This window comes from Bufo bufo, chromosome 7, assembly GCF_905171765.1.
Source record: "Bufo bufo chromosome 7, aBufBuf1.1, whole genome shotgun sequence".
NCBI classification, from domain to species: domain Eukaryota; kingdom Metazoa; phylum Chordata; class Amphibia; order Anura; family Bufonidae; genus Bufo; species Bufo bufo.
In genome coordinates this window covers 161,564,356-161,588,082 of record NC_053395.1, presented here as the reverse complement: position 1 = coordinate 161,588,082, position 23,727 = coordinate 161,564,356, and the positions used below count along the sequence as shown (strand labels likewise).

Genomic DNA, 23,727 nt, shown 5'->3' with positions numbered 1-23,727 from the left:
CGGTTTTGCATTCATGTATTGTTTCTTCAATCAGATGCTCTGAGCTGCCAGCTTCTTTTGTGTTACATTTGGCACAGGCGATAGCTTAGTGTAGGAAAAAACATAATGGACGCACACAATCAATCATGTTTTTGTAACTTTTAACTCACTTGAAGTTGACACATTTGGAGTGTACTTTTTTATTCAAGCTTAAAAATTGGTTTTATATATGTGATGAGATAGATAACGTTCACATATCCAGCTGTTGCTGCAGAAAACAGCCTGACGGCGTTCACTGGATATGGCATTGCCGGATTAAATAGTTTTTTGTCCGGCCGACAGCCAGCATTTATACTAAATCATCTCTAACGAAGATGTGAACGCAAAATAAGGCATTAGTCTTCTATGCTGTCTCCTTTTGGCTTCTGTTGCCCCATAGTTCAGGGACATTGGCAGTAGTTGCCAAAACCTGCCCCACTCAAGTCAGTGCCATGCTTCTGTTGCCGTTTCTGGGTCACTATTTTGGATTAGTATGTGGATACCCCCTGAACATGCAGCCAGTAGCTCTACATGGCATTGGCTTGGTCGGTATTGGCAACAACTGCTGTTATGCCTAGTGAAGGGCCTTAGGGGGCAGTGTATGGCATAGTGATTATCAACAATTTGCTGTCATTAACCAGTAAACTATCTTATTAAATCATAACTTAGTCACGTCAATAAAACCTATACATGAAGTGTAATAGTTGACAACCAGCATTATTTTGGTCTGACATTTGTGCTTGAAAGTACAGAGGTGTTAAATTCAAACTCCTCTTTTTCAACATAACCAATGTTCTCTCACCCTCCAACTGTAGTATTCTTCCATATCCGCGCTGTACTCGTCTATCTCCGACGCTCCCATAGAAATGAATGGAGCATTGCAACCAGCCGCTCCGTCCATTTCAAGGGGTCTCCACAGTGTATGGGGCCCACGTTCTTGTGATCGTAGGGAGTCCCAATAGTAGGACCCCAACCTGAACTCCTAGTTATCCCCTATCCTGTGGATAATTCTTTCTAATCAGAATACTCCTTTTAAACACTTTTTAAATTACCCCTCCCCAACATGATTCACAAAATAATGGTGCCCTAAGGGGTAACTGGGGCTAATATCTGAGGAGGCCAATATTTGGCCTTAACCAGTAAATATGGCTTCTTCTTTTTGTTCTTTTATATTTTGTATGACATAGGAATTCTATTTCTGCTGTTCTTTGAGCCTCTGTGTCATGCACCACACCTTCAGGCCCTCCGCTGGACATAACACAATGTAAAAGTCTTTCCCGAAGGGGACATTTACTAAGACCAACGTATTACAAGCCGGTCTTAACCTTTCCACCATCCAGCATCATTATATGTACTAGGAGCATGTGTCCAGGCCTGTGTGTCAAAATGGATATCTACCCCAGCAAGGGAGCTGGTGTAGATTTCTGCTATCATCTATGCCAGTTTCCTTATATAGATTATAACAAATGTGACAGGCTGGCTGCGCTGGACCTGCAACACTCACTCCCCACCCCATTTTTCGGACAACTGGTGAGTGGGTCACACAGTTTTGCTTGCACCAAATTTTGTGACTGTTTTGCACCAGTTTTCTGACGTACAAGGAATAATAAATATCCCCCAAAGTGTTCCTTTAATTTTGAATTATCTTGCAAAAGGGCCATGAAGATTACCAGGGATAATCTAAAGGTGCCCCTACGCATAATAGAAAAAATGGCCAGACCTGCCAACTACCGAATATTATGTTAATCGGCGCCTCCCGACTATATACAGCATATTGGGGAAATGGATTGTATTGTTGGCTTTTAACTCTCCATCATTTTATTTTCAAAGGACACAAGCCACCGGTAGAGTGTTTGGCACTGGCTTATGCCCATTCACTGAGGGGGTCGGGAAGAAGAACTCTTGGCTGAACGAGCATTCGGTCAACAGCTATTGAAGCTATTTGGACATCTTAAATGGTTCCCAGCTTCGCTGAACTCTGAAAACTTCAGTATGAGCAAGTAAATACTGAATCTGTTTAAAAGTTTCTTTAACATCTCAATGAGACCCACTAACCCTGTTTGCCAGCCTTGTCTCTAGATGCTATGTGTAGGTGTGTTGGACAAATGTATGAAATGTTTTCCAAAATGACCTCTTCACAATGTAAATTGCAATACAGCTCAAGTCAATTGGATTAATGTTGCAATGGGAGTAAGGAATTGTAGCCCCCTGCTATCTAGAAGCATCATGCTGGTGTAGTACTATTCACTTCCATTTGACAGCCTGTTCTATACAGCAATTACTACCTCTCTATTTAACTTTCAATGAAATTTTCACATTACTTTGTCGCTATGAAGTGCTCTACCATTGAGTATTATTTTCCTTTATTACGTGGCAGCTTTAATGCCCACTTTCATCAAATTGTTTATGGTGTTCAAACTAAATTTCAGATCCTCGTTGAATCATTAAAATGGGCTTGAAAGTCAACAGCTCCTTGGCAGCTTTGTATTACAAGATATTGGGTAACTAAAAACGGATGGGCGAGTGAATGTATATGATGTGAACATACATGAACACTGAGAACATACACATGAACACTGCAAGACTAAGGCTTGGACACAGGCCTGTGGAACCTCTGAGACGAATGGAGCTGGTTTATTTTACCTCCACGCTTCTATGAAGTCATATTTTAAAGGGATTATCCAGGATTTTGATATTGATGGCCTATCCTAGGATAGGTCATCATTATTAGATTAGGGGGGAGGGTCCGACTACCAGCACCTCCACTGATCAGCTATTCGAAGAGCCCGCATTGCCTAGGCCAGTGACGTCATTGTACATCAGTCACATGGCCCTAGCACAGCTCAGTCCCATACAAGTGAATGGAGCTGAGCTGCAATACAAAACACAGCCACTATCCAATGAACGGCGCTGTGCTGGGTAAGCTGTGAAGAGGCACAGGAGCTCTGGTGAGTGCAGCGGCCTCTTCAAACAGCTAATCGGCTGGGGGACTAGGAGTTAGACCCCCGCCAATCTCATATTGATGAGGATAGGCCATCAATATCAAAATACTGGATAACTCCGTTAACTATGCATGCCTCATGTAGAGGCATCAAGATTTTTTTTCCTGTCAAATTTCAGTCGCATCATAAATAAAACATTCTATGTTTCTTTGATGTATAAGGCATTATACACATGACTGTATTAAGGCTCTATAAAACCTTGCAAAGAAGAGAGGGCATGGATTATTCCACCCTCCAGTCCCCCTTCTCTCTCTTTTTGGCTGCAGCATGCTCAGCCAGTCCCCACAGAGAACTTCTTCAACCAAAATAATCTACACCAAGGAGAAGAGGAAAAGGTAATGATCGCATATTATGCGAATTGTCGTAATCTGAATTTTCGTAATGCAAATTTTTATTGCGAATTTTTCAATTGCCGAGTAAAAACATGATTTCTCCCTGCTTCTTGCTTGTGGCCCAATAAGTCATTGCACTATATAGAATAGATTTGTTTTTTCAAATATTCGTAATATTCTAAAACAAGAATATATAGCAATATAGCGAATATTCGAAAAAAAAATAAACGAATATAGAGCAATTTAGCTAATATAGTGCTATAATCTTTTTTTTCAATAGTTGAAATTTTTTTCCAATCTGAGCTTCAGATGAGAAAAAAATTAGAAGACTATTAGACAAAGAAGATTATAGCACTATATTAGCTAAATTGCTCTATATTCGTTTTTTTCGAATATTCGCTATATTGCTATATATTCCTGTTTTAGAATATTACGAATATTCGAAAAAACTAATATATTCGATATAGTGCTATATATTAGTTTTTTAGACTATTCATCATTTTTCCCATTTAAAGTCATGATTCTTCCCTGTTTCTTGCTTGTGGGCCAATGAGTCATTGGCCCACAAGCAAGAAGCAGGGAGGAATCATGTTTTTACTCGGCAATTGAAAAATTTGCGATAAAAATTCGCATTACGAAAATTTGCAATAAAAAAATCTTGAATATTCAAAAATACGAATATATATCACTATATTCTAAATATTAGTGAATTTTCGAAGTACCTATATTCGCAATTCGAATATTCACGATCAACACTAGCAAATTTTAAGAACTATCAATGGAAATTTTGTTTTTTTACATCAAGGAGGACATGAAATAAAACAATATCTCAGAATACCCCATTTAACAAAGAAGACGACTGCCAGCTGCCCCATCTATTCATAAGTCACAGGGTGCATAGTTTTTGGCCACAGCAGCAACTCTAGAAGCGCCCATCTACTCCATCCATTCCTAGAGCCCAGTTCACACTACAGCTCCTGAGCTTTACAATCATCCCTTCTCCAAATTCCCCCTTGCAGACAGAAGGCAGAGAAATAGCAAAGACCTTAGCCTCCCTCTACATACCGTATCTTGACTATGGCAGATGCCAGGGTTTTGGTTACTGTTCTGCCTCTTTCTGTCTGCAGGTTGGGAGGGTATAGGATCTATTCATGGGGCTCGGTTGAAGCCTAGTGTATCTCCAGTTATATGACTTTAGGTGGATCCATGTATGCTCTTCTCCAACTTACCCATTGCAGACAGAAGGAGACAGAGAAATAGCAAAGATCCCGGCCTCCCTCTACATACCGTATCTTGATTACGGACGATGCCAGGGTCTTGGTTACTGTTCTGCCTCTTTCTGTCTGCAGGTGGGGAAGGTCTAGGTTCATTCATGGGGTGTGGATGCAGCCTAGTGTATCTCCAATTATATGACTTTAGGTGGATCCATGTATGCCCTTCTCCAACTTCCCCATTGCAGACTGAAGGAGACAGAGAAATAGCAAAGACCCCGGCCTCTCTTTACATACCGTATCTTGAGTATCGAAGATGCCAGGGTCTTGGTTACTGTTCTGCCTCTTTCTGTCTGCAGGTGGGGAGGGTCTAGGATCCATTCATGGGGCGTGGATGCAGCCTAATGTATCTCCAGTTATATGACTTTAGGTGGATCCATGTATGCTACTTCACACAGTTTCCATTAAGTTCTGTGGATTATATCATCTGGGCACATGTTTAACTCCATTACTAAGGGTCTATGATCCTTGACAGCTCCTGTAGCATACCAATCATGCAATGCAATGCAAAGATGTCACCTAGCTATAGCCTTTAAGGAGTGCACCAATGATATGCTTTGATTAATTAGATATCCCATCATTGCCTGATTGGTGGGGCTTGACTGCTGATACCTCCTTCAGTCCTAACAGTAAAGGAAACTTATTAAGGCTAAGTGGTTGCTTTAGCTTCAGATCCAATCCCCAATAAGGTGTTTGTTGGGAGTGGTCACCCAGCAGGCAGTGGCGGATTAACATAGGGGCATTCGGGTCGGCAGCGCCTATGGGGAGCCCAACGCCGGCCCGAACGCCCACATACTGCGGCGGGGCACGGGAGAGCATAGTTCCCTGCCCCGCCGCTGATCACCACCATAGGCTTCAGGCCTAGTAGGCCTGAGGCCTATGTGGTAGTATAATCCCGACGTAGGCGTGCGCGATGACATCATTGCGCGCTTGTGCTGGGAGGCAGGACCATGAAGATTGCGCGCCTACTACCTGCCTAACCATCCCGGACACAGGTAAGTATTAGCTTTTATTTTATTTTTTTATTTTCTGTGTGCTAACTTTGGGGGGCAGAAGAGGACATGGGGGCAAGTAATTTCATGGGGGTAGTCTGGGGGCAGATTATTACATGGGGCAAATCACTTCATTGGGGGCAGATTATTACATGGGGCAAATCACTTAATAGGGGGCGGTGTGGGGGCAAATAATTTCATGGGATAGCAGTGTGGGGGCAAATTATTTCATGGGAGTGCAGTATGGGGGCAAATTATTTCATGGGAGGGCAGTGTGGGGGCAAATTATTTCATGGGAGGGCAGTGTGGGGGCAAATTATTTCATGGGAGTGCAGTGTGGGGGCAAATTATTTCATGGGAGGGCAGTGTGGGGGCAAATTACTTCCTGGGAGGGCAGTGTGGAGGAAATTACTATATGGGGGCAGTGTGGAAGAAATCTTATTATCATATGTATTTTAAATTTGGCAACTAAAATTATTATTTGTCACCTGCAGTTCTATGTAACAGTCCAGATAACACAATAGTTCACAGTGTTATGTGGGGTGTTACATAGGACTGCAGGTAACATCTATGACATCTGTACTCAGAGAGTTATGAGATGGTGGGGGTCAGACTCCTGGCACCCCCGCCAATCAGCTGTTTGAGGAGACCGCGATGTTCCAGGGAGCTCCGTAGTCTCGTCGCTGTCCATTTGATAGCACTGAGCTTGGTATTGCAGCTCAGCCCCAATCACTCAGATGGGACTGAGCTGCAGCTAGGCCATGTGAACGATGAATGTGATGTCATATGGCCTAGGAAGAGACTCTGACGCTCACGAAGCACCGCAGCCTCTTCATACATAAAAAAAAAAACTAAAACTTAAACTAAAATGGAGGGAGGGGCGCAAGTTGGGTAGACAGCCCCGGGCCTATCGTGCACTTAATTCGCCCCTGCCAGCAGCTGATTTTTTTTAATTTCTGGACAATCCCTTTAATTTTTGAGGACATTTGGGATGTAAAACTGGTTCATAGTCTCTAAAAAGGGGCGGGGTGTGTGGGCAAAAACATTTGCTGTGCAATAAACCAATTCAATGCTGAAAGGAAGCGTTACACTCACCATTCTTGCAGACAGGGCAGCACTGCTCAGGTTCATACACAGGATTTACACACTCCGGTACAGCACAATCTGCTACAACACAGTGGACTTCATTGCTGGGTTCACACCGGCACCATTCACACGGAGAAGGCTGTCAGAAGGTAATAGACATGTTATAGGATTTGTGACTGTCAAGATGACAACAAATTTACAGATGTAACTGTACAATAAAAGAAAATGCAAATATATAAAATTTTGTGTGTAGTATATGCAGCTAGAAAACAACACATGATATTTCCGCCATAACAATAAAATAATTTAGAGGTCAAAAGGCTCTCTCCCTTAGAATCCAAATTTGCCCACATTGTCTCTTAAAAAATTCAGACAAATCAGAATTTTTTAAGAAATTCTGGGAACATTATGATTCTAATCTCAAGGTGGGATATATTATGCAGCAAGTGAATGTTCCGTAGTTACATAGTTAATACGGTTGAAAAAAGACATAAGTTCAACCAAGGGATCGGTGGGGACGCGAATCCCAACTTGCAGTTGGTGTGTTGGAAGCATGAAACATGGACAAGTGTGAGGATCTGAGTGATTCTGACAATGATTTTGCCCAACTTTGATGACTGGAAGACTGGGTTAGAGAATCTCTAAAATGGCAGGTCTTGTTGGGTGTTTCTGGGGAATAGTGGTTAGTACTTACCAAACATGGTCCACGGAGGACAACTGGTGAACCAGCCACCGGGTTATAGGAGACTAAGGCTAATTCATACATAGAGGGTGTAAAGGCAATTTTTGCCTGGACAGGAACGAGAACACACAACACATCACAGCTTATTGTGGATGGATCTGCACAGCCACAGACTAGTTACAGTTGCCCATAATGACCACTGCTAAAAGCACCTACAAATGGGCAAATGAGCGAGTTGACCATTGAGCAATGAAATGCAACCCGATACAATAAATGCTGCTCTGACAACTTTTTATCATAGCCAGCACCAACCTTTTCAGAAAATTGTACTACCTGTCCTGTAGGGTATGACCAGAATGGCTAGTCTGAACCCCAATGTGTATCAGTGAGCCTAAGGCACCCATGGTGCTGTTGCCGGTTCACCAATTGTCCTTCTTAAGATTAGTTTTTGGTAGGTACTAACCACCGTATCCCGGGATATCCCACAAGACCTGTGGTTTTGGAGATGCTGTGACCCAGTCATCTAGTCATCACAATTTAGCCCAGACCCTTACATATGTCCATTTTTCCTGTATCCAACACACCAAATTTTAGAACAAACTGTTCACTTGCTGCCTAATATGACACTGCAGCCAGATAAAGTTATTCACATAGCGTATATCCACAAGGCGTGGAGACACTGCGTATTTACTTCTGTGAATCTGCATGCAGCAAATCCACAGCATTTTACAGCAAAAGCACAGTGGATGAGGTTTTATGAAATCTCATCCATATCCTGAAAACGTAGCTGCAGAATAAACTAATATGCAGCATCACCAGTTATACTGTGGATTTCCACCACAGATTTCTAACTATTTCAAACAGCAAAGTATCTGTATCTGGAGAAACACGTGCAGATTTTGCAGCAGATACTGTATATGGTGGACTCTGTGCTTGAATTGTGCTCCGTATGGTCATCCTTTAATGCTGTGGCTGATTTAGATAGATATTAGATAGATATAGATAGATAGATAGATAGATAGATAGATAGCAGATAGATAGATAGATAGATAGATAGATAGCAGATAGATAATAGATAGATGATAGATAGATAGATAGATAGATAGATAGATAGATAGATAGATAGATAGATAGACAGATAGATGATAGATAGGAGATAGATAGATAGATAGATAGATAGATAGATATGCAGTGTCCTGAAACACACTGCTTAATACTGTGATTGTTTTTCATGCAAATTGTGCTTGTATATGAGTTCCAATAAAGTTGCATAGGGAGGGGGGGGTTCTAACAAGCCTCCCAGGGCTGACTCCGCCCTACACACAGTACAGAGGAGAAGGCAGTGAGTTAGGGTGACCACGTGTCCCGGTTTGCCCGGGATCGTCCCGTAATTTACGTTTTTGTCCCGTGTCCCGGGAGCCTTCAAACCGGGACAATAGAGAGTCCCGGAATCAACTGCCTGCCAGTCTGCAACATTCACTGCCGCTGCTGCCGCAGTGCTGTTGTAATTAATTCATCCTAAATCACTGGTTGCTACGGCTGCCCCGCTTGGCGTGTAGCAACCAGTGACGTCACCATGTCCCGCTCTCTCTGCGGCTCCGACTCCACCCCCACCTCCCAGTGCAGCCCCTACAGATGCAGGTAGCTGTGCAGATAGGGAGTTGCAGTATAACGGGGGAATTGCCATGTGAGCCGTTCCCTCCTCACCCAGGCCGGAGAGGTATTTCAGCAGTCCACAGACTACATGAGGCGTTTACAGGCTGTCTGCTCCCGGCCCAGCGTCAGGCAGCGGTTACCAGGCCGGGCTGCTCTCACTGGCGGCCCCGGGTGATTACTTTCGAAAAGAACTTTTACTATTCGCCGCCTCTGGAGTTTGAATGGAATGCGCATGCGCAGTGCCGCCACTCTCCACACTGACGTTACAAGCAGCCCGGTTCTGTCACCCGACTCTGTCATCCACACTGCACGGCAGAAAGACGCTGCGGCCCCGAGGTAAGGACCTTGTGTTCTGATACTGAGCCCACCGAGAAGACAGTGCTGCTCCAGTGTCCTAATACTACCGGAGAGAAACTTCTATCTATAGACTCCATGTGCAGTGCCAGCAATGATACATGGACTCCAGCTGTTGTGGAACTACAACCCCCAGCAGGATGCGGGCTGTATTGGGCACACTGGCATTTGATGGCGCACAGTAGCGACAATTTATGGGCACACTGGCATTTGATGGGGCACAATAGCGACAATTCATGGGCACACTGGCAGCATCTGATGGGGGCACAGTAGCGACAATTCATGGGCACACTGGCATTTGATGGACTGTGCCCCATCAAATGCCAGTGTGCCCATGAATTGTCGCTACTGTGCCCCCATCAGATGCTGCCAGTGTGCCCATGAATTGTCGCAAACTGTGCCTCATCAGATGCTGCCAGTGTGCCTATCAATTGCCGCTACTGTGCCCATCAGATCAGATGCTGCCAGTGTGTCAATTAATTGTCACTACTGTGCCCCATCAAATGCTGCCAGTGTGCTAATGAATTGTCGCTACTGTGCCCCCATCAGATGCTGCCAGTGTTCCCATGAATTGTCGCTACTGTGCCCCATCAAATGCCAGTGTGCACGTAAATTGTCACTACTGTGCCCCATCAAATGCCAGTGTGCCCATGAATTGTCGCTACTGTGCCCCCCATCAGATGCTGCCAGTGTGCTAATGAATTGTCGCTACTGTGCCCCCATCAGATGCTGCCAGTGTTCCCATGAATTGTCGCTACTGTGCCCCATCAAATGCCAGTGTGCACGTAAATTGTCACTACTGTGCCCCATCAAATGCCAGTGTGCCCATGAATTGTTGCTACTGTGCCTAGCAACAATTTATGGGCACACTGGCATTTGATGGGGCACAGTAGCGACAATTCATGGGCACACTGGCAGCATCTGATGGGGGCACAGTAGCGACAATTCATTAGCACACTGGCAGCATTTGATGGGGCACAGTAGTGACAATTAATTGACACACTAGCAGCATCTGATCTGATGGGCACAGTAGCGGCAATTGATAGGCACACTGGCAGCATCTGATGAGGCACAGTTTGCGACAATTCATGGGCACACTGGCAGCATCTGATGGGGCACAGTAGCATCAATTGATCGGCACACTGGCAGCATCTGATGGGGCACAGTAGCATCAATTGATCGGCACACTGGCAGCATCTGATGGGGCACAGTAGCATCAATTGATCGGCACACTGGCAGCATCTGATGGGGCACAGTAGCATCAACTGATCACTAAGTGACTTAATTTTTTTTAAAAAGTATCAAAAATCATATTTTTTGGGGAGTGGACATGGGTGCGGGGGGGCCGGGGCGGGTGTCCCTGAATGGCAGTTTGGAAATGTGGTCACCCTACAGTGAGTGTGTGTGTGATGTCTGAGGAAAAGCTGCCCACCATAACCAAGGACAGAAAGGCCATCTGTCAAAATATAGTATTTCTAGAGAGGATACAGAGGCATATGATTATACAGTACAGCAGAGATCGTCCATCCCTCCAGTCTGGAGAAATAAGGGAGAAAGATTGTCATAGAAAACTGACCCTTATGCAACTTCTAGGAACTAATTTGAATCAATGTAAAAGAAGCCTTGCTGTAAATGACATTGCATACATTGATGACCTTTGGATCAGCTTAAGTAAAGTAGTAGGAGTTTATTAAGAAACCTGGTCTCCTTATTCCACATCATCTCCTAATTGCACCTCACGGTGCTGGCGTCACAGCCAACAAATCACCATAAGCGTACCCATTACCATCAAGAGCACCTCAACTTCCATCTGGCTGGTGTTCCCTGCAATAGAGAGTGCCCCGGAGGATTTAGTGCTGTCTTCCTCATCACAGCACGCCGACCCAGGGAGCTGCAAAACCGTAAGTACGACTACTACTCCCATCGGTCCACCATGCACTCACATACTGCCCCTGCGGTCCAGTCCGCTGCAGATAGATATGAGATAGATAGTGTGACACAGTGAAGGGTATGGTCTGGGAAGACAGGTATTTTCCTCCCAGTGTGTACTGCTGGGCTGATTTGCAGCCAGGTGGGGTCAAACACTGCACTGGATTTTAATGTGCCGGTCCGGGTTTTGACAACACTTAGCTGTCCTTAAAAGACAGCTGGGCTCAGCAGCAAGGTGTCTCTGTTTTGGGATCTGAGGCCCCCCTAAAGCCTGTTGTGACCGCTGGTGAAAAAACTGCTAACAAGGTGATTGTTTTGTTCTTTGGACTTTCCTTTGTGTGAACTAACACTAAGACTGAAAAATGTCGCTTTGTGTTTGCCTTGTGTGTGAATAAACACTGAAGTTTTGTTTTACAAATAGTTTTTTTGCCTCTGTTCTGCATCCGCTTACCCTGCCTACCAGAGCGAATCCCCACAATAGATAGATATGAGATGGATAGCTATGAGAGATAAATAGATAGATAGATAGATAGATAGATAGATAGATAGATAGATAGATAGATAGATAGATAGATAGATATGAGATGGATAGCTATGAGAGATAAATAGATAGATAGATATTATCTAAATAGTAAGAAACAGAGGCAGCACTCCGGATAACATGAAGAAAAGTGGATCCCTTTATCTATCTATCTATCTATCTATCTATCTATCTATCTATCTATCTATCTATCTATCTATCTATCTATCTATCTATCTATCTATCATCTAATAGCTATGATAGACAGATAGATATATAGATAGATATGAAATAAATAGATATGAGATATATTGATACACAACATATATATGACAGATAGATGGATGGAATAGATTAAATATTAATATTTCCTGAATCGCCTTTGAGTAGGATATCTTAGCATAATACTAACAGATTTTATACCCAGTTCAAAGAGAAGACAAGAATTTGTCAATGTGAGATATTTTTTATTAAGTGATAATTAAGCAGTTTTTCAGGCTGTAATTATCACCGCCACTGACTATACTTTTCACCCCGGTATACCGCCTACACAGTTGAGGCAGCCGCTGCTTGACCAGCATGCTAATTACATATTGTGTGTCAGACTGACGGCTTAGCTACTACACCTAAGCTGAGAACCACACAGCTTTGTATGATATTATTTTCCATAGAAATCACAAACCATTAAAAAGGGTAAAATTGTAAAAGTAAGTTTCAGTAATTGTCCTATGTGTGATATACTGCAGTGTACTGACCCTTCTATGCTAATTACCAGGAGGGTTACTCATAGAAGATTCTGCTAATAATGGGAACTGCGCCTTTACACGTGGTAAGGTTAATGCTGTACTGGTGAAGTGTATGGTATTTTGTGGCTTCTTATGGATGCCCCATTTAGACAATAAGACATGCAGGTAATGTATTAATGAAACAGGGGAAGGAATATGAGCAAATCATGGAGGGCAAAGAGAACTGCATCTAAATCAAAGTTGAACCGCAGGAGCAGTCACTACCACACCCATCTGGACATTGCTATGCCACATAATGACAGTGAGTGGCTTCAGTGCCCCCATATTACTGCCCCTTCCATATTCTGATCATAGGAGGCCACTGCAAAATCTGCATGAATTATGTGAAGATTTTGCTTCTGATATACAAATATACATGTATACAGTGAATATAAAAAGTCTACACACCCCTGTTAGGCCTCTTTCACACTTGCGTTGTCCGGATCCGGCGTGTACTCCACTTGCCGGAATTACACTCCGGATCCGGAAAAACGCAAGTGTACTGAAAGCATTTGAAGACGGAACCGTCTTCCAAATGCTTTCAGTGTTACTATGGCACCCAGGACGCTATTAAAGTCCTGGTTGCCATAGTAGGAGCGGGGAGCGGGGGAGCGGTATACTTACAGTCCGTGCGGCTCCCCGGGCGCTCCAGAATGACGTCAGAGCGCCCCATGCGCATGGATGACGTGATCCATGTGATCACATGATCCATGCGCTTGGGGCGCCCTGACGTCACTCTGGAGCGCCCGGGGAGCCGCACGGACGGTAAGTACACTGCTCCCCCGCTCCCCGCTACACTTACCATGGCTGTCAGGACTTTAGCGTCCCGGCAGCCATGGTAACCACTCTGAAAAAGCTAAATGTCGGCTCCGGCAATGCGCCGAAACGACGTTTAGCTTAAGGCCGGATCCGGATCAATGCCTTCCAATGGGCATTAATTCCGGATCCGGCCTTGCGGCAAGTGTTCCGGATTTTTGGCCGGAGCAAAAAGCGCAGCATGCTGCGGTATTTTCTCCGGCCAACAAACGTTCCGTACCGGAACTGAAGACATCCTGATGCATCCTGAACGGATTACTCTCCATTCAGAATGCATTAGGATAATCCTGATCAGGATTCTTCCGGCATAGAGCCCCGACGACGGAACTCTATGCCGGAAGACAATAACGCAGGTGTGAAAGAGCCCTTAAAATGTCAGGTTTCTGTGATGTAAAAAAAAGGAGACAAAGATAAAACATTTCAGAACTTTTTCCACCTTTAATGTGACCTATAAACTGTACCACTCAATTGAAAAACAAACTGCAATCTTTTAGGTGGAGGGAAGAAAAAAAAAAAAAATGGTTGCATAAGTGTGCACACCCTCTTATAACTGGGGATGTAGCCGTGTTCAGAATTAAGCAATCACATTCAAAATCATGTTAAATAGGAGTCAGCATACACCTGCCATCATTTAAAGTGCCTCTGATTAACCCCAAATAAAGTTCAGCTGCTCTAGTTGGTCTTTCCTGAAATGTTCTTAGTCGCATCCCACAGCAAAAGCCATGGTCCACAGAGAGCTTCCAAAGCATCAGAGGGATCTCATTGTTAAACGGTATCAGTCAGGAGAAGGGTACAAAAGAATTTCCAAGGCATTAAATATACCATGGAACACAGTGAAGACAGTCATCATCAAGTGGAGAAAATATGGCACAACAGTGACATTACCAAGAACTGGACGTCCCTCCAAAATTGATGAAAAGAGGAGAAGAAAACTGGTCTGGGAGGCTACCAAGAGGCCTACAGCAACATTAAAGGAGCTGCAGGAATATCTGCCAAGTACTGGCTGTGTGGTACATGTGACAACAATCTCCCGTATTCGTCATATGTCTGGGCTATGGGGTAGAGTGGCAAGACCAAAGCCTTTTCTTACGAAGAAAAACATCCAAGCCAGGCTACATTTTGCAAAAACACACCTGAAGTCTCCCAAAAGCATGTGGGAAAAGGTGTTATGGTCTGATGAAACCAAGGTTGAACTTTTTGGCCATAATTCCAAAAGATATGTTTGGCGCAAAAACACTGCACATCACCAAAAGAACACCATACCCACAGAGAAGCATGGTGGTGGCAGCATCATGCCAAGGGGCTGTTTTTCTTCAGCTGGAACTGGGGCCTTAGTTAAGCTAGAGGGAATTATGAACAGTTCCAAATACCAGTCAATATTGGCACAAAACCTTCAGTCTGGGTTCACACCTGAGCGTTTTACAGCGCGTTCCTACGCACTGTAAAACGCTCAACAGGCAAAAACCAATGTTTCCCTATGGGCATATTTCTTACCTGAGCGTTTTACAGCGCGTACGAACAGGCTGTAAAACGCCCTACGCCCCAAGAAGTACAGGAGCTTCTTTGGGGCGTATTGTCGCTGTTTTTCATTTTACGCCTCTGTGGTCAATAGCAAGAACGCGCGTACGACGCGCGTTTCCAAAATGCAAAAACGCCTCAAACGCCCGATAAAAACGCCTGTAAACAGCGCTTGTCGAATACGCTCAGGTGTGAACCCAGCCTTAGGCTTCTGCTAGAAAGCTGAACATGAAGAGGAACTTCATCTTTCAGCATGACAACGACCCAATCTTGCCAAGTCAAAATGTGCCATGCTGATAGACTCATGCCCCAAAAGACTGAGTGCTGTAATAAAATCAAAAGGTGCTTCAACAAAGTATTAGTTTAAGGGTGTGCACACTTATGCAACCATATTATTTTATTTTTATATTTTTTCTTCCCTCCACCTAAAAGATTCCAGTCTGTTTTTCAGTTGAGTGGTACAGTTTGTAGGTCACATTAAAAGGTGGAAAAAGTTCTGAAATGATTTATCTTTGTCTCATTTTTACATCACAGAAACCTGACATTTTAACAGGGGTGTGTAGACTTTTTATATCCAGTGTATATGCATACATACGCATGCTTCGTTCAGCTGAGCATGCATTTGTAGTGAGTGGGGAAGAAGCTGCGCCAGACATAGTAACATACTGTAGGCTGAAAAAAGACATCTGTCACTGCAGTTCGTTATCCTGCAAGTTGATCCAGAGGAAGGTAAAAAAAGAAAAACAACCTCTGGTAGAAGCTTATTTCCTGAGAACAATAGCTGTGGGGAGGTGAAGTCCAACATGCTGTTCCTTCTATCACTCTATCTAGATGGATAGATGAAAATGGCAAAAGGCCGCACTCTCAAGAAGATAACAAAGAAAAAGTTATTTTATTCACCCAATGTGATCGTGGCCATTCAGCTCAGCATCAGAGCCTTTCTTAATACTTGCTCTAATGCGGAGCTGGAACGTCACAATCACATTGGTGGAATAAAGGAACCTTTTCTTTGCTATCTCCTTGAGAGTGCGGCCTTTTGCCATTTTTATCTACTGGGATCTTGAGTCAAGTCCTCTTGGGCTTGTACCTTCTCTATTTATTTTCTGGTGCTGCAATTTTTAGATAGATAAATAGATAGATACCATAGACAGATACAGATGTAGCAGAGTTAACACTCAAACTCTTAAAGGGTTTCTGTCATCAGAAAAATGGGTATTAACCTGGCTGACATTAGCGATGTACTAATGCAGGGATGGCCAACCTGCGGCTCTCCAGCTGTTGCAAAACTACAACTCCCAGCATGCCCAGTCTGCTAACAGCTATCAGCCTACAGCAGGGCATGGTGGGAGTTGTAGTTTTACAACAGCTGGAGGGCCGCAGGTTGGCCAGCCCTGTACCAATGTCAGCTGAACATAACTATATTAGTCCCATGTCACTATGTGCCGCCGTTATTTAGAAAAACAAACTTGTAGAATATGCGAATGAGCCTCTAGGAGTAGGGGAGGGGGGGGGGCGTTGCACCTGCTCCTCGAGGCTCCATTCGCTTACCTCTTTCCACACCTTCTACACTTGATTGACAGGGCCAGGCAGCGTTGGTCTCCTGTCTGCCGGGGAAATCTCGCGCCTGCGCCGCCCCGTTCAGTATTCGCGCAGGCGCAATGAGGGAAGGATCTTCGCCGACAGCCGGCTTCCTCACTGCACCTGCGCTGAATACGTCGCAGTGAGAAAGACGGCTGCTGTCGAATGTCCTTCCCTCACTGCGGCGAATACTGAACGGGGCGGCGCAGGCGCAAGATTTCTACAGCAGACAGGAGACCAACGCTGCCTGGCCCTGTCAATCAAGTGTAGAAGGCGTGGAAAGAGGTAAGCGAACGGAGCCTCGAGGAGCAGGGCCCCCCGCTCCTAGAGGCTCATTTGCATATTATACAAGTTTGTTTTTCTAAATAACGGCAGCACATAGTGACATGGGACTAATATACTTATGTTCAGCTGACATTGGTACATCGCTAAGGTCAGCCAGCTTAATACCCATTTTTCTGATGACAGAAACCCTTTAGCTCATCGCGTTACCTTGAAACAAAAGCCATTGAAGGTGTTTGCTTAATGCATTTAGTTTAGATAACACGTCTCAGAAAGCATGTGTGTTAACTCTACTACATCTGTAGATAGAAACCATAGAAAGATAGATAAATAGCAATAGAAGCCAATGGCAGCACAGCCGGCCAAATATAAATTATGTGCAGGCGAATGGATCGGGCAACAAATCCAAGACAATGTAAGAAGAAAAAAATGGCAGAACTCAAAAAAGGCTCTATGAATGAGCTGAAACGTTACGAGTCTTTCTTTTCACTCATTTTCTGTGAGAGTGTTGTCATTTTCTTCTTCTTAGATAAATAGATAGATTCTATAGATAGATAGATACCATAGACAGACAGACATATATATATATATATATATAGATAGATGCCATAGACATATGGATAGGTAGATACCATAGACAGACAGACATATATATATATATATAATATATATAGATAGATAGATAGATAGATAGACATATGGATAGGTAGATGCCATAGACAGACATATATATAGATAGACAGATAGATACCATAGATAGCTTCCATAGATATATCTATTAGGTACTGCGCGACGTGTTCCTGTCTACTTTCCCTGCCTGTCGGCAGAAACCCACAGATTGGTGAATACCTGATCCTGGGTGTTCATCTGTTTAGGGTGCTCCTCCTGCGTCTTTCTAGGTTTTCTTTTTCTTTGGTGCCGTTCGGGATGAAGGAAAGTATAGGAGGCTGGACCCTATTGGTTTTTGTTTGATACGGAGCTTGCCCCGGCCGGTGGCACCGCTTGTTTTTTTGAAAAGGACGCTTGTTCGCGCTCGCTCCGAGCTGTGCCACCGGCCAGGGCAAACTCCGTATCAAACAAAAACCAATAGGGTCCAGCCTCCTATACTTTCCTTCATCCCGAACGGCACCAAAGAAAAAGAAAACCTAGAAAGACGCAGAAGGAGCACCCTAAACAGATGAACACCCAGGATCAGGTATTCACCAATCTGTGGGTTTCTGTATTACTGTATACTGTATACTGCGGACCTTTAAGTGCCGACAGGCAGGGAAAGTAGACGGGAACACGTCGCGCAGTACCTAATAGATATATTGCATACATCATTCTTTGATTTTCAGCGGTGGCGATACCGTTGCGGTACCGCAGCGTCAGTTTAAACAAGTGCAAGCGCCGGTGTATGACAAGAGCTTCCATAGATAGATGGATAGATACCATAGACAGACAGATCTATAGACAGACAGATACCATAGTTAGATTCCATAGACATATGGATAGGTAGATACCATAGATAGTTTTTTAACTCTTTTAGTAAAAACAATACATCTATTGTCAGCCGTACAGGTAAAATACCGTCAAATACAATTGTTCAAAATTTCTAGTTTAAAGTGATATCAATGGTTGATGCAAATGTGCATTCTCCAGACCGAGCCGCACCGCACGCAGGGCCTGCTGCTTTCTTTGTGCTCATTCTTTTGACCTATTTCTGCAGGGATTTTGTGCAGTGATGGTAAAGATCAATGATCCCATGTTCAGTTGCATTTGAAATGACATTTCCACATATTCATTTGTGTTGAGCCCCTTCTCTTGGAAAATATTGTGTAGGGGCGAGCTGCAAACCTTCAGCTGTAGACGATCTCGCTGAGCATCGAAGAGAATCTGCTCCACATCAGCTTCAGCGATGAACATTGCTTTCCATGATGAGGGATTTCTGCCTTACTCCTGAAACGTTAGGTACATGTGGTGCATACCCCTGACCTAGAGCATAGTGCTATGTGCATAGGGTGTCTGCGCAGCAAGACCTGCACCTGCTAACTGTCCACACCACTATACTAACTCCAGCCAGATGAATGCATTTTATAAGAGGCAGAGATGTACATTTAAGCGGGTGTGACACAGAATAAGAGTACACCCCTGGTATATGATGATCAGGGAGGCATATGCCTGATTGGATTATAATTAATCCCACAGCCAAGTGATCTGACCTGCTTCAGACTAAGGATTTACTGCTGGGCGGCGTGCCAACAACTCCTGTAATCAATATCCTCCAACACACGGCTCGGAGCTACACGCGGACTACATAAGAAGCTGCGGCTGTTTACTCACCTGAGACTGGCTGATCCTGGGGAAGTTAGAAGAAGTCAAACTTCTTATACACATTACATTTACGGCTCATGCGTTACATTTGCGGATCCGCAAAACATGGATACCGGTCATGTGTGTTCTGCATTTTGCAGAACGGAATCTCCTGCCCTCAGTAGAACTGTCCTATCCTTGTCTTTACAAATGGCCAAAAATAGGACATATTCTATTTTTTTAGCGGGACCGCGGAACGTATTTTTAGGATGCGGACAGCACATGTTGTGCTGTCCACATCTTTTATGGCTGCAATGAAGTGAATGGGTCGGCATCCAATCAGCAAAAAATGCGGATCGGATGCAGACAAAAACCAGGGTCATGTGCATGAGTCCTTACAGTAATGAAGAACGGAATGCGAGCATACATATCAGAGCATACCAAGGTCATCTCTCCTAAAAGGCATCTGTCAGCAGATTTGTACCTATGATACTGGCTGACCTGTTACATGTGCACTTGGCGGCTGAAGGCATCTGTGTTGGTCCCATGTTCATATGTGCCAGTGCTGACGTCTCTGTCTCTGATTCTGAAATCCCGCGCCTGTCCACATCACCGCCAGGTCTAGGCATGCGGCGTACAATACCCACTGTGGGCAGCGGCATCAATGAACAGACTTGCTGGCGTAAAATAGGATAACCAGAAAAGGGTATTGTACAGCACATGCCCGGGCCTGGCAGCGATGCGCGCTGGCGCAGTATTTCAGAAGCAAAGACAGTGATGTAAGCAGACACTGGGCTAACTTAAAGAAAGACATGGGAAGAGTTATTGATGAGTAACACCGAGGGGCCTGGGCACCTGCATCCAAAGTAAATGCCCCGGGGCACTTGTGGGCTCATTAGCATATCACGTCAAAGTTCGTTTTTTTTTTCCTGCATCACAAGGGAAGGTACTATTTTTGAACCGCGAATATGAACTACATTGCCATTCATGCAGTCTGAGTTGAGAAAATTAGCTGACAGGCTCCCTTTAAATCTAAGAATTTGGTCCAGAGAAGACGACGACGTTTCTGGATCGTGTTGACATAGGACTTCTCTGCATGATACAGCTTACGTTTGTGGATTGCACAGTAAACTGTGTTCGCAGACAATGATTTCCGGACGCGTTCCTGAGCCCATGCAGGGATTTCCAGCACAGAATCATGCCTGTTTTTAATGCAGTGCTGCCTGTAGATCACAAGCATCCAATATTGACCATCAGCCTTGTCCATAGCGTATCTTCTGATGATATTATGTACTATAGATGGTGGGATATTCAATGTCTGCACAATTTTACGTTAAGAAACATTTTTCTGAAATTGTGTCACAATTTTTAGACACAGTGTTTCGTAGAGTGGTGAACCTCTGCCCCTCTTTGCATGCCCTTTTTATACCCAGTCATGTCACTCAGTAGAAATTTGCTCCTCCAGCTGTTTTTCATTAGTACCACTTACTCTTCCAGCCTTTTGTTGACCCTGGCCTAACTTTTTTGAGATGTGTTGCTGCCATCAAGTCCTAAATGAGTTATTTTTTTTAATGAAATGGTAAAATGTATCACTTTCAACATCGTATATTCCTTCTATGATCTACTGTGAATAAAACAGGGGACTGTGAGATTTGCAAACCAATGTCTTCTTCTGGTTTTATTTAAAGCCATTCACATTGTCCCAACCTTTTTAGAATTGGGGTTATGTTTACTGCTGTAGGCTTACTGTTGAACTGGCTGATTTCTTTTCTGTTTCATGTGGACAAACTGTAGAAAGCTTGTAGTAAATATTGTAGTATTCGGTATCTGCAGGGCACTGGGTGTAAGGCACATTAGAGGGCTGGAATACACAGGGTTGCAGAATGTATTGTCCCCACTTGATTTGAGAAAATTAATAACAACACATAGGAAGCTAATAAATCATTAAAACACTCCATTTGTGTAACTGCGTTAAATATCCATATACAGTATCTCACAAAAGTGAGTACACCCTTTCATACAATGTAAAGTGGTCAGTGTACAGCTTGTATAACAGTGTGAATTTGGTGTGCCCTCAAAATAACTCAACACCAAGCCATTAATGTCTAAACCGCTGGCAACAAAAGTGCGTATACCCCTCAATGAAAATGGCCGAATTGTGGCCAAAGTGTCAATATTTTGTGTGGCCACCGTTATTTTCCAGCACTGCCTTAAATCTCTTGGGCATGGAGTTCACAAGAGCTTCACAGGTTGCCACTGGAATAATTTTCCACTACTCCATGATGACATCACGGAGCTGGTGGATGTTAGAGACTTTGCACTCCTCCACCTTCCATTTGAGGATGGCCCACAGATGCCTTTTAGGTCCGTGGACATACCTGGCCAGTCCAGTACCTTTACACTAAGTTTCTTTAGCAAGGCAGTGGTCTTGACTGTAGGCAAGACGCACTTGTCTTTGTACTCCTCACATGGTTGCTGCCACACACACTACACACCATCTAAACCAAATAAGTTTATCTTGGTCTCATCAGACCACAGGACATGGTTCCAGTAATACATGTCCTTAGTCTGCTTGTCTTCAGCAAACTGTTTGCGGGCTGTTTTGTGCATCATATTTAGAAGAGGCTTCCTTCTGGGATGACAGCCATGAAGACCAATTTGATGCAGCGTGTGGTCTGAGTACTGACAGGCTGACCCCCCCACCCCTTTAACCTCTGCAGAAATGCTGGCAGCACACATAAATCTATTTTGAAAAGACAATCTCTGGATAGAACGCTGAGCTTGTGAACTCAACTTCTTTGGTCAATCATGACGAGGCCTGTTCTGAGTGGAACCTGTCTTGTTAAACCCCTGTATAGTCTTGGCCACCATGCTGCAGCTCAGTTTTGCAGCAATCTTCGTATGGCCTAGGCCATCTTTATGTAGAGCAACAATTACTTTTTCAGATCCTCAGAGTTCTTTGCCATGGGGTGCAATGTTGAACTTCCAATGACCAGTATGAGATAGTGTGACACCAAATTTAACACACCTGTTCCCCATTCACACCTAAGACCTTGTAACACTAATGAGTCACATGACACCATGGAGGGAAAATGGCTAATTGGGCACAATTTTCGGCCATATTAATTTAGGGGTGTACTCAATTTTGTTGCCAGCGGTTTAGACATTAATGACTGTGTGTTGAGTTATTTTGAGGGCACACCAAATTTACACAGTTATGCAAGCTGTACACTGACCACTTTACATTGTATCAAAGTGTCTTATATTCAGTGTTGTCCCATGAAAAGATATAATTAAATATTGGGGTGTACTCACTTTTGTGAGATACTGTATCCTGTAATGCCATCTACAACTGTAATATGGTACTATATAAATAGGCTTCTCATGTTATATTAGATGATTCTGGTATAGATTCTGCACTGATACATTTCTGTCTGTAGCAAATTACAGATGCAAATATTGTTTTTATTTATGTAAATGAGCAGAAGTAAGAAAATCTAGGATAGAAGTGATGTGAATAATAAACATGATTTGTAATCCCACTGAGTGATTCAGAGAGATGGGTTTCTGGGAAACATCTCTGTCAGAAGAAACCCAAGAGACCTTCACCTAGAGGCAGCACCTGCTCTTGTTCACATTCTCTCAGTTTCTCACATTTTTGAAAGCATTGTGGATTCAACTCAAATTCGGCTGACATGTACAAGAATAGCTCTGGACCATTGATATTATTCACGACTCTACTGATTCAGTAATTGTCATGCATGTACTGTATTTTTCTCTTATAAGACAGACCTATTGATAAGAAGCACCTAGATTTTAGAGGCGGAAAATAAGAAAATATATATTTTTCATCAGACCCTCATATTAGACCTAGTGTTGGGCGAGCATGCTTGGCCGAACACCACGTGTGCTCGAGCGCGATGCTCAAGTCTCCTCCTCACACATTTGTTGGCTGCTACGCAGCCAATAAACATGCGGGGAAGTACTGGCACTCACTGTAATGCCGTAGTCATGTTGGTTACTGGCATTACAGTGATTGGCTTACCGGAACGTGGTTCGGCTCAGACTTAGTCAGGGCGTGCTGCAGCAGAAGGGACAGATAATGTAGGGAGAGGATTGTGGTTTTTTTAGGGAGTTTTGAGTGTTGAAAGGTGTTAGAGACCCAACAGTCCTTTTATGCACTATTGTTTTATCTGACTGCAAAATATATTAGCGCAACGTGCGCTAAATTGCGTGCAATTGTTTGGCTGCTGGTGACAGCAGCGACATTATCTGCGCTACATCTCCTGTATAACGTTAGCCGCTGATGACAGCAGCGACATTACCTGCGCTACATCTCCTGTATAACGTTTGCGCATCATAAATATCAGTGACATTCAGTTTTATTTTTTCACGGCTGGTGACAACGACATTACCTGCGCTACATCTCCTGTATAACGTTTGCGCATCCTAAATATTTGTGGCATGCAGTTAAATTTATTTGCGCATACACTTACAAAACCTGCGCTACTGTACGTGTGACATACTTGCAAGCATATATACCATTTAATATGTGAGCAGTAAGGGATGGGAAGTGGCCGTGCTGCTGATAGTGCACGCAGAGGCCGTGGCCCT

The 23,727-nt window shown here is 43.8% G+C and overlaps 1 protein-coding gene across 2 annotated transcripts in view; it reads right to left on the bottom strand.

Moving 5' to 3' along the window:
* The window catches only part of VWC2L (von Willebrand factor C domain containing 2 like), a 211,888-nt gene that overhangs the window by 121,591 nt on the left and 66,570 nt on the right, over positions 1-23,727 (bottom strand). For both annotated transcript variants that reach the window (XM_040440938.1, XM_040440937.1), the window contains one exon: positions 6,711-6,840. In XM_040440938.1, the coding sequence (XP_040296872.1) occupies positions 6,711-6,840 (130 nt within the window). The remainder of the gene's footprint in view (positions 1-6,710; positions 6,841-23,727) is intronic.